Genomic DNA, 10737 nt, shown 5'->3' on the forward strand with positions numbered 1-10737 from the left:
TCCTCATCTTTTGTTTTGATGAGGTCCTCCCTTTTCATCAACTCTGACGACAACCGGTTGTCAAATCAGGGTGTGAACTCATCGTCAGGGTATTGTATGGGACCCACAGGCTCTGAAGAGGTCAACACCACCCGAGTTCAACTTATGAAAGAACATCTGCCATTAAAACATCTTCCATCCTTTGAAACAGCATCTGAATAAAATCAAGTGAAGGAGAAAACTGACCTCTGATATGCTCAAACCATCTCTGCGATTAGGTGTTATTATGTATTCCTACCTCTAGGCCTATATTGCTAATATTGATGACAAAAGTACTTGAACTTCAACAAGTCTCCATAGAAACAATGTACAGCTTGAGAGAGGCAACTGTGAGTCATACAAATCGAGTGAATGAAGAAGCACCCCTGACTGATGAGGGAAGCCTATCAACACTCTCCAACAACTGTGGGGGTACCAGAGAAAAGGCACGTAAAACACCACATTATGAGGCCTCAGGGCCTCCTGTGAGAGGATTTTTCCTATGATCTTGCACCTCAGACTGCAGACAGAAAACAACTGGAAGAAGATGAGCTAATGTGTTGTTGGCCCGGTGATACTGCATTGCATTGTCAGGTCACATTTTATATTTTAAAGTGCTCATATTATGGTCATTTTCAGGTTCATTATTGTATTTAGAGGTTGTTGTACCTGGATAGGTTTACATGGTTTCATTTTCATAAAACACCATATTTTTGTTGTACTGCACAATCCTGCAGCTCCTCTTTTGTGTGTTGAGCTCTCTGTTTTAGCTACCGAATGAGGCATCACACTTCTGTTCCATCTTTGTTGGGAGTCGCACATGCTCAGTAGCTAGGTAAGGACAACTAGCCAGTCAGAAGCAGAGAAATGGGGGCGTGCCACGCTAGCAGCTAGGCGAGCATTATAACATGTGTGACAAAGTGACGCACAGTCGTCACGGAAGTAAAGACTGGACTACAATAGAGCTGTTTGGAGCAGTTTGTGAACCGTGTTTTCTGTTGGAGATGGTAAGTCTCTTTGGGGTGGACTTTGGGCTTTTTCACTTTGTAGACCTATAACGTGCACAAAAAAATATATAACACAATAAAGGAAAGGGAAAAGCTAAAAAGCATAATATGAACACTTTAGGATTACACAGAAATGCACATGCCTGCACAACATCCAGTAAACTAGAGCCCAATAGATAATGGATTTTTGGGGCTGATGTATGCAGATATTGAAATCAAGGCTATACAGTATAGGCCAAATTACATAAACAAGCATTTGGATTTTTTAGTAGTTACTTCTTGATGATGACAATAATAAGAGTTGTTATACAAATACTAAGAAAAGTGTATTAAAGAGGAAGCTTCAAGATTCATTCTTGACTTTGTAAATAGCAGTTTAACAAAAAGCCCTCTTATGACAAGGTTAACTTACATACTTACTACTTACTTTTCCCCCAGGGCTTTCAGCCAGATCTCATGGCCTTCATTAGCAGATAAAGATAACGATGTGAGACATTGCTAAAACTAAAGGATTGCTTTAACAAACTTTTAATTGACATATCCTGATCAACGTCTTGTCAAACTTTGTAATGAACTGTTCTTCGAAATTACTTCAAGCTTTTTTTCTCCTCTGCAATATTGTATGTTTTTAATTGTTTATCAATACTAATATACTCACAAAAAGCCAATACTGTCTGACAAGTTTCTTCTTCCCTGACCCTCTGCTTGTCCATCATTCCTATGGGGTTGGACGGGACCCGCATGAGGTCACAGACTGGAGTTAACAGTGTGACATCATTAATATGAGGTAATTGCACCTGAAATGCATATAAATCTGTTCAGACTCCTGTGTATGAACATACAGATGGGTGAGAAATAAAGAAAAACCAACAGTTTCTCTGAACATCATTCTTCCAAAAGAAATTCCCTCATCTAGTGTTTTGATGATGGTGGTGGAGACACTTTTGTCAAAACTCTCCCATAGGTGTTAAACTGGTTTGAGATCTGGTGACTGTTAGGCTATAGCATTTCATTTACATCATTTTCTTCCTCATCAAACCATTCAGTGACTCCTGTATGGAAGCATCTGCATATGATAAATGTTAAATGTTTTCCTTTACCTTGAAAGCACCCTGAGTAGATCATCTGAAGCCCTTTTAAGTCTATATTTCGAGTCTAGAAATTAGATTTATTAATTTTTGTAGATCAGTATTTTGGCATGTGTTTTACATATACATAAGTCTCATCTTCAGTTTCTGGACAGTGAACTGGACAAAACCATACGAGAGGTTGAATGGTGATGAATCATGTTTGATAATTCCATCCCATCCCTCTTTCTCTGCTCTCTTTCTCTCTTCCGCCTACTCTCCTTGGACAACACCTCTCTCTATTTCTCTCTCTCTCTCTGCCCTCCATCTCACCTCTCTCTCCTACCCTTCCCTCTCTTAGTCACCACATGGATGTGTCATTATTTCTATCACTTTAGAGGTTCATGCCCGCTGAAGCGCAGCGAGGTGATCTCCGGAGTGCCAAAACAGCGCCAAGATCTTTACCCCCCTCCCCAACGGATGGCACTGCTGACACCTTTTACAGCCAGGCCTGTGGGCCACATGACGGCGCTGACCACACCTCCACGCCATGGTCGTAAAGCACCAGGATGTATAAATAAGGGAGCAAAGGGAGAAGAGGAATCAGAAACTGACCAGACCAGATGAAGATGGAGCTCGCCGGGGTTAACTGGGTGCTTGCAGCTGCAGGTCTTCTTCTGTGGACCACTGGTGGGTCGGCTGCACCCATGGAGTGCCACTTTAACTCCAGAGGTGAGATCCACATGCTCTAAAATCTTATCTGGACTTGAAAAAATAAATATATATATATATATATATATCTCTCCATTCTTACGGAGTTCATTTTTGACTGGCATGTGTTGTTCCAGCACTGTGTGTGTTCGAGGGGAGGCACTACTCACTGGGGGAAACCTGGATGGACAACATGTGTATGCAGTGCACCTGTCTGCACCCTGTCGGTGTCGGTTGCTGCGAGACGTGAGTACACAAACAACCTGTGTGGTTTGGTGTCCAGATGCCCTCAGTTACTTTACTTGCTGTATACTGTATAAGTATCCACGCTCTTACTTTAGTAAATGTAGCAATATCACAATTTAAAAATACTCAGTTACAAGTCCTGCATTCAAACTTTTACTTAGGTACTAGCAGCTAAATGTAGCTATAAGTAGTACAAAATAAAAGTAGTCATGATGCAGAATTGACCTTTTCAGAGTGTTTTATTATTATATTGTCTTATTACTTCAACAGCATTTTAATGTTGTTGCTGGCCGAGGCTCAGTGGAACTATTTTATCAACTTTTTAGGATGTTTAAGGATACATTACTATATATGTATTGCTATATTTTCTATATATTGTATATTTTTTTTAGTGCACTATGTATCTTTCATTGTGTCCTGAGTAAAGTCATTATTATTATTTAATATAATAGTATATATACTGTATATTTTATAATAAATAATAAAATGTTACCATGTATTTATAAGCTGATCATATGCTTCATACCATAACTAGTAACTTATTAATAAGTCAAATAAATGTAGTGGAGTGAAAACAACCATATTTCTCTCTAAACTGTAGTAGAAGTATAAAGTAGCATAGAATTACAGTAATTTACTAAGTACCTAAAACTGTACTAACAGTGCTTGAGTATATGTGCTTCGTTACTTTCCACCACTTGCATTAAGGGCTCAAGAACATTTTGGATGCTTTTATTCAGGCCCTTTTCTTGAAAATGTCAAGACTTGACTGTTTTGGAAGATCACATTAAACTGCAACCTCTGGTGATGGTTGTTGATTTTCCAACAGTGTTAGGAGTTCACAGTCCACATTACAAGAATAAAGCTGAGTACAGAAGGCATTTGAAGACATAAGATTGAAAAAAAACTGCAAAAGGCCAGTATCTTCCCCTTTACCTTGATAACTGTCCAGGGTACAACGGCCCGTGGATTTCCCTGCGTGGTGCAAGGTGCGGGTGGAACAAGTGACCTGCAAAGTGTCCCTGGTCCAGACAGCCGACCCCCGCCTGCCCTGCACCCCAGATGAGGACATCAAGGACCCCAGCCACGGATCACTTCAGCAACAACTCGACGGGTAGAAACCCACTCAGACCAGCGACTATCTGTTCAATCGGTTTGCCTGTGAAACCAATATTCACTACAGTTAAATACCAGTAACCATTTTATACACATACTGTACAAATATCAAACTTTAACAGCATCTGTACTTTTTGGATTGTATCATCAATGAAGGAAATGTGTCTGTGAAAATATATTTAAGTAAAACTCCAGCAGAGAATTTATTTTAACACTGAGCACCAAATGATGTACCATGTTAACACATTTAGACATCTATCTTTTTAAGATATACTTCATTTTCAGTATATGTTTGAATTTAGTTATCACAGTAAACTCTTTGACTGCTTCTTGAATTAATCCAACAATGACTTATTGTAAATATAAGCAAATATATACATACACTAATATTTATGACAATCCATGTTGAATTTGACCTGTTCTCTGCTGTAACTCATTTATCCTCCAAATAAAAATCTTGTTTACAAAGAGAAATTATGTAGAATTTTGTAAATGAACTTCTTAACACGTAATCTATCAAATTTAAATCACACTTTTAATTTTTTTTTCCTCTTGTAGTATTTACATCTCAATACAGCCTTTGCTCAAGCTGAAAGAAAAAGTTAAACAGTAAAAATATTTTAAATACGAAAAAGTCTGCAAATGAGTAAAGGAATCAAAAATTAAATAAATACAGAAATGCACAGCTACCACAGAGACAGTTGCACGTCATGAGGTCTAAAAAGAAATACGTAAAGTTAAGATGCGCCGCGAAATGCATATGAAAAAAAAAAAAACATAGGTTGAATAATATACATATGGAACTAATCACTGGCTCAGCATATACTGTACAATGCAAACAACAAAATCATAATGCTCCTTTGTTCCTATAATGTGCATCTTTGTGCTAAAAATACTGTTTCTCTCTGTAACACACACACAGTCACCCCACACACACAGTCACCCCACACACACAGTCACCACACACACACACACACACACACACACACACACACACACACACACACACACACACACACACACACACACACACACACACACACACACACACACACACAGTCAAATAGTAATGCTGTTGGTCCCTGAAAAGTGGGACATGTAGGATGCCAAGGCAGGGTTGGTGGGCAGGATTTTGATAGGCAGATCCCAGCTGAAGGTATCCACGTCGACATGCTCCGCCCCGGCCCAAACTGTGACCTCTGATTGGTTCTGCAGAACTGTGGGCGGTTCCATAGGCTCCCGGGCAGTGACGAATTCAAAGTGAAGGCGCCATCTCAGCATCACTGTACAAGCAGAGTTCCAATTTGGGTTGTTAAGTTGATGTGTGATAAGTTATTGTTATTGACTTAATCCTGAATATTATGGAGTTACAGTAGAAAAGAGCTTGATACATTTATTAAAAGGCAATAATATGGGTCTAAATAACCTTATTAACCCTTTAACAGTTGAGTTCTTTCTGGAGATAAGTTAGATACCTGAACACTATATTTGCACAGATTTCTTTTTCAGGGATTGTGAAATGTTCTCAACCAGGTCTGACACTGTGGGCATCCCGCTCAGACAAAACTGATACAACTGCACTACCTACATTTTTGGCACCATTTAAAGTTTCACTGCTACTGAAGAAAAGATTCTCAGGCAAGTTCTTGAGTTATAAGAAGCATTTTTTCTATGACTTCGAAGTGGGCTTATAAACATTTGAAATAATGATATCTTCAAGGAGTGTAAGTCACGCTAAATCTTAAAATATATGCATCATGTCTGGGTGTGAACAAACACTGGTCAAAAGCTCCACAGGTTGCCTTTACCTAAAGTCGGACATGTGGGACAAATTTGCCCATCTGTTAAAGTTTTGACGCGTAAAGCATTCTATATTTGATGTGTAAATGATTACTATTAACATTTAGTCAAACGGTGGCTCATGAAACATTCTATTAATAATGGTCCTAACTACCAAAAATAAACTATTTTCACTATGTCAAAAGGTTTGGATGACAAGTCGCTGAAATAGTCTTAGACTTTAACCAAAAAAGACCCCAAAACAAAAAGAACTTCTGCTTATCAGACAAATCCGTGTAATTTTTAAAAGCTATAAGAGTGCAAATATTATCATTATGCAAGCATGGTTAAAAAAAAAAAAAAAAAAAAATATCACTTGAGACATCACATTTGACATGTTTCAGCCTACTGGTGACTGACCTATGTCTGTGCTGAAACCCGGCGTGACGTTGAGGGGGATGGGGAGAGAGAAGTGGCTGGAGGCGGTGTGAAGGCAGGACTCCATGTGTCGCCCGTGTCCAGTCACACTGATGACCTGTCCGGGGCGCCGCTGGTACTGCTGCTGGATCTCCTCTTCATTCTGAAGGCTCACTGAATACTGGAATACACACACACACACATATATTATTATTAATATTAAAACTATTTTTTGCAATGAAAAAAAAGAAAAAACGGCGCACACACACCTGCAAGCAAGGAATGTCTCCCTCTGAGAAGTTGAATGTGCCGATAATGTCCTCCCCGAGTCTGTAAACCGTCTTGAAGATGCAGAACTTTGCCACTTTCCCACGCATATTGGTGATATTAAACATGTCTGGACAACACAAAGGAACACACAAATGTGGACATCCAAATACAAACCAGTGGAAAATATAAAATCAGAAAAGGGGATTAAAAGTAGAATACCAGTATTATTTAGAGGTCCAGAGCATTTACTAAACTATTGTTACTATTTTGTGTATAGTTTACACTTCATTTTTTGTTTTTACTTTTGTCATCCATTTTAATACATGTTCATATGACATGTTTACATGTCACATTTAGTTGGAAATTAGCTGCTCTGGTGGTCAACAAAGTAACAATTAACCTAGTGTGACGGCCCCTGCTAGTTGTGTGTGCTTGTTCTACTGTTACTCTGCGTAACAGTGTTTAGGGTATCAGCTGATGCAGCCTGATTGGGAGCTCACTGCTCCACGGGACATAAAAGGCCCAGCTTCCTGGACTTCTCCCTCCACCAGAAGCCCTGTTTTTGTTTTGTTTGTTCTGTTGTTCCTTTTTGCATTACAACACCTTACACACATTTTACACACATCCACTACTGATGTTACTGATTGTCACACTTCATATTTCATAATAAATTCTCTAAATTATTGGCACTGTGTCTCTTCCCAGTTTTGTCATGACCTAGAGCCAGGTTTATGACACTAGTGAGGCAACACAGGTATATTTCTTGCTAGAAACTTAATTTGTTCTATGAATATATTCAACTTCAAGAAAAATAAAATAAAATTGCAATAATAGTTGAAACTGACAAAAGCAGAATCATGCTTTGGGTTTAAACAAAACATACAGAGTGAGATAATAAAGATATTTAAACCATAGCAACGAGATAGAGAATCTGACTCACGTGGACAGCGTCTCGAGGTGGTGACCATCAGCATGTCCAGTGCTCTCTCCAGAGGCCGGGCATCCCTGCGGCTCGCTTCCTCTTCCTCTAGGAACGGATTGGAAGGGGAAACCTCCTCATCCTGTGGAAATGGAGGCTCCGGCATGCCTACAGGTTAGACAGGAAAAGGTCAACAAAATGTCATACAGTATTTTTTTGCAACTCCATTTTCTAGGCAACGAATTACTGTCTTCATCTCCACAGGCCAAAAAAGCATGGTAAATCGCAAAATAAACTGGCCCTTTTTATTTGCCACAAAATCATTTCTGTGGTATCATGGCGCAAGTGACACACACCATTAGCACTGGAAGCTTTGCAGTGCAAAATGCAAGCAACTGAAATTAAAAGTAGTCCAAATGCATTTCACCTTGCAGAACCAGCACTCTGAAGGGAACTCTGAGTAGTTTGATAGGAGAGTTGACTCTCTGGCAGCCGATGGTCAGTTTGTAGACGTACTTCACCGCCTGACCACGGAAACTAGGAGGACCATCTATGGGTACGATCTCACTGTATGAATCTGTGAGAGAGAGTCAGACTGTTTGAATCACACACAGAAACAAATACGTTCATTTATAAATGTTGCATGACCATTAAGGAAAAGAAATACTAAATATGAAACATTTAAAAGCTCAATAATGTAAAGGTGTTGTCATTTATTTATTTATTTTAACATATGTACACACATACAGGTTTTGCTCTCCCCGGGGTCCAGGCGCAGGTCACAGAATAATATCTTAGGTGGTGTGTCCAGCACACACTGACCTCGCTCTCCTGTAAAAGAAAGGATTAGTATTTAGGTGTTCCGAGGCATGCTGCACACAAAGTAACAAGGCTAATAAAACAATGCCAATAATATGATGAACCTTTTAAATCTTGGTTTATTTAAAACGCAACACATGCTTTATGTAAATGCACTTCTATAAATGTTTTTTTTCATTTCTGCTTTTCTCAGATTGCATATATTCCTCCCCTCACTAACCTCTGTTTGGAATAAGCACTGTGTTGCTCTCAGCCTGGACATCCTGTTTGTTGCCCTGGGACGGCAGGGCCACTCTGCTTTCACTAGCATGAAACTGGCAGTGGATCTGGGCACTGGCCCATGCCAGCATCTCACTGGGACACAGTGAGATAACACAAGGGTTACACAAGGGCATTTACAGAGTGATTGATTAAATGATTGATTTAAGTGTCCTGCATTACATTGTCCCAGTCTATATGAGGTCACAAGACACTACACAACAACTCAGATGGTCACGTAAAAATAATGACATACTTATCCACTAATTCAAAAATAAAAAACATTTCAAAAGTCCCATATACATAGCAGAACTCTTATCCTGGCCCACGGACCTGCATGTTACATGATTATCGTAAAGCAGTTGTTTATTCTAAAATTCTATCATATGTTTACGATTCTTGACATTTGCAGTACTTGTTTTTCCCTTTTCTTTTACTATGTTTGTTGTGACCATTTTGCACCAAAATACAAAGACAAATCATCATCAGCAACCTTAACAATACAGAGATTACAGAAAAAAACATAAATACTGTTTTTTGGGAATACCTTACCCACATCAATGTCAGTAACAGGGTACCAGTTCTTGTTTAAGCACACAAGGACCTTTGTCTTCTATCTACATCAGGGGTCTTCAACATTTTTTAAGACAAGGACCCCTTAACTAAAAGAGAGATGGAGCAGGGACCCCCTACTACATATACTGTATAAAATGAAGTTGCATAATAAACTGGGTCTACAATAACGTGTAGGGCGGCCTAAAGCCTTTATACATACCTTTTTTGCATAGAATACTAAGCTATTACTAATAATTGTCGGCACTGATTTATAAATCATGTTTTAATGTTAAAACATACATGTGGCAAAGTGAATCATTAGGATTAAGTGTATGGTGTCTGTGGATTGCCTTAGTGACCACCTAGGCCAGTAAGCAGTGGGGATTTATTTTTGCTTATAATATGTTGGATTCATGTTAAGACTTTTTAATTTCTGAAAAAACTTTCCAAAAATTAACAATAATTTGGAGGCCCCCCTGCATTGACTCTGAGGACCCCCTAGGGGTCCCGGACATTACATGTAGTGATGTAGTGATTCTGTAAGTAATCTTTGTCGATTTGGATGTGCCTTCAAAGTCACAAATAGTTGTAATAGTTTATGTTTCGCAATATTTATAGTATTTTACAAATGCAGGGACAGAAGGTGTAATCTTCATGTCTATGATCGTTGAAGAGGTTAAAGGAGTTAAATCCTACCTGGTGGCAGAAGTGGAGAGGTGGGACATCGGGTTGGTGAATGTTATGAGACACTCCATGAGCTCCCCGGCGAGAAACACGGGGCCTCTGGCCATGGAGGCCACCACCTCGATCATCTGTAACGTTAGACACCAACAACACTACTTTAGCAAACCAAACATCAAATCACTAATATGGAGAATGCACTGGGATCCTTAAATACTTTGCTTTGTTATTCCAGCAAGATAAACAGTTTTGTATGAACATACCGCTACAAGCTAGCTAGCTAGTCAGACTGCAGACAGAAGTTAACTTGTTTGGTCCTGCTTGCTAGCTAACGGGTGCCGTTTTAAAAGTAATTTAAACAGATACCTTGGCCTCAAACGTTACTGCGGACAATTACGCTGTCTTATCCCAGGGCGGACCTAAATTTATTTCTAGAAGAAAACGATACCAAACGTGACTGTGTTTCTCGAAGAACTAGCTAGACATTGCGTATCTGGTTAGTTAGCATCCCAGCTACAGTAAGCAGTAAACAGATGTTCTATATCCGCTGTTGTTCGACCAATCACGAACCAATGAAAACAAAACTCATAAAGAATAAAAGCAAGTATCAGTAACACACATTATTTATTAAGTATATACACTGTTTAACATCCTAGTGTTGTCTCAATCTTAATTTAACATGTTTTTACACAGTGAAACGGCAATTTAGAATTCCAGTAAAAAAATTGGCGAAGGCATCAATCGCCCTACTCTAAGAATGTCAAGGAAAGCCAATCAGAGGCAGAGTAAGGCAGAGTAGGGCGGGACATGCCTTAAATAAATAAAAGAAATCCGCCCCGTGGCAAAGCTAACGAGGGGTGGACTGTTGCTATGT

General features: G+C 39.2%; 2 protein-coding genes across 3 annotated transcripts; one reads left to right on the top strand and one right to left on the bottom strand.

Annotated features, from left to right (window-relative positions):
• The first annotated feature begins 2628 nt into the window (after positions 1-2628).
• Positions 2629-4589, top strand: msmp1 (microseminoprotein, prostate associated 1). Its single transcript, XM_039823404.1, has 3 exons — positions 2629-2824; positions 2941-3049; positions 4002-4589. The coding sequence occupies exons 1-3, from the start codon at positions 2716-2718 to the stop codon at positions 4165-4167; spliced, it is 384 nt and encodes a 127-aa protein (XP_039679338.1). The 5' UTR covers positions 2629-2715; the 3' UTR covers positions 4168-4589.
• Positions 4590-4679: 90 nt separating this feature from the next.
• rgp1 (GP1 homolog, RAB6A GEF complex partner 1) lies at positions 4680-10594 on the bottom strand. 2 transcript variants are annotated; one of them, XM_039823402.1, is made up of 9 exons: positions 10230-10594; positions 9879-9994; positions 8590-8723; positions 8298-8381; positions 7978-8127; positions 7572-7718; positions 6631-6758; positions 6365-6542; positions 4680-5448 (listed from the first exon to the last, which is right to left on the bottom strand). In XM_039823402.1, exons 2-9 carry the CDS (start codon positions 9992-9994, stop codon positions 5225-5227), a joined length of 1161 nt encoding a protein of 386 aa, XP_039679336.1. In that variant the 5' UTR covers positions 10230-10594; the 3' UTR covers positions 4680-5224. The 2 variants fall into 2 exon arrangements, with proteins under 2 accessions (XP_039679336.1, XP_039679337.1); XM_039823403.1 differs by lacking the exon at positions 10230-10594 and adding an exon at positions 10127-10221.
• Between the last annotated feature and the right edge of the window lie 143 nt (positions 10595-10737).

This window comes from Perca fluviatilis, chromosome 14 (assembly GCF_010015445.1).
Source record: "Perca fluviatilis chromosome 14, GENO_Pfluv_1.0, whole genome shotgun sequence".
Classification (NCBI taxonomy): Eukaryota; Metazoa; Chordata; class Actinopteri; order Perciformes; family Percidae; genus Perca; species Perca fluviatilis.

Bases quoted from the DNA above. Each gene is read 5' to 3' on its own strand.
- msmp1 (XM_039823404.1), top strand. From the start codon at position 2,716: ATGAAGATGGAGCTCGCCGGGGTTAACTGGGTGCTTGCAGCTGCAGGT. The intron at 2,825-2,940 runs GTGAGATCCACA...GTGTTGTTCCAG, and splicing joins GTGCCACTTTAACTCCAGAG to CACTGTGTGTGTTCGAGGGG. The intron at 3,050-4,001 runs GTGAGTACACAA...ATAACTGTCCAG, and splicing joins GGTGTCGGTTGCTGCGAGAC to GGTACAACGGCCCGTGGATT.
- rgp1 (XM_039823402.1), bottom strand. From the start codon at position 9,994: ATGATCGAGGTGGTGGCCTCCATGGCCAGAGGCCCCGTGTTTCTCGCC. The intron at 8,724-9,878 runs GTAGGATTTAAC...ACTGTGTCCCAG, and splicing joins CTCTCCACTTCTGCCACCAG to TGAGATGCTGGCATGGGCCA. The intron at 5,449-6,364 runs GTCAGTCACCAG...CTGCTTGTACAG, and splicing joins GGGTTTCAGCACAGACATAG to TGATGCTGAGATGGCGCCTT.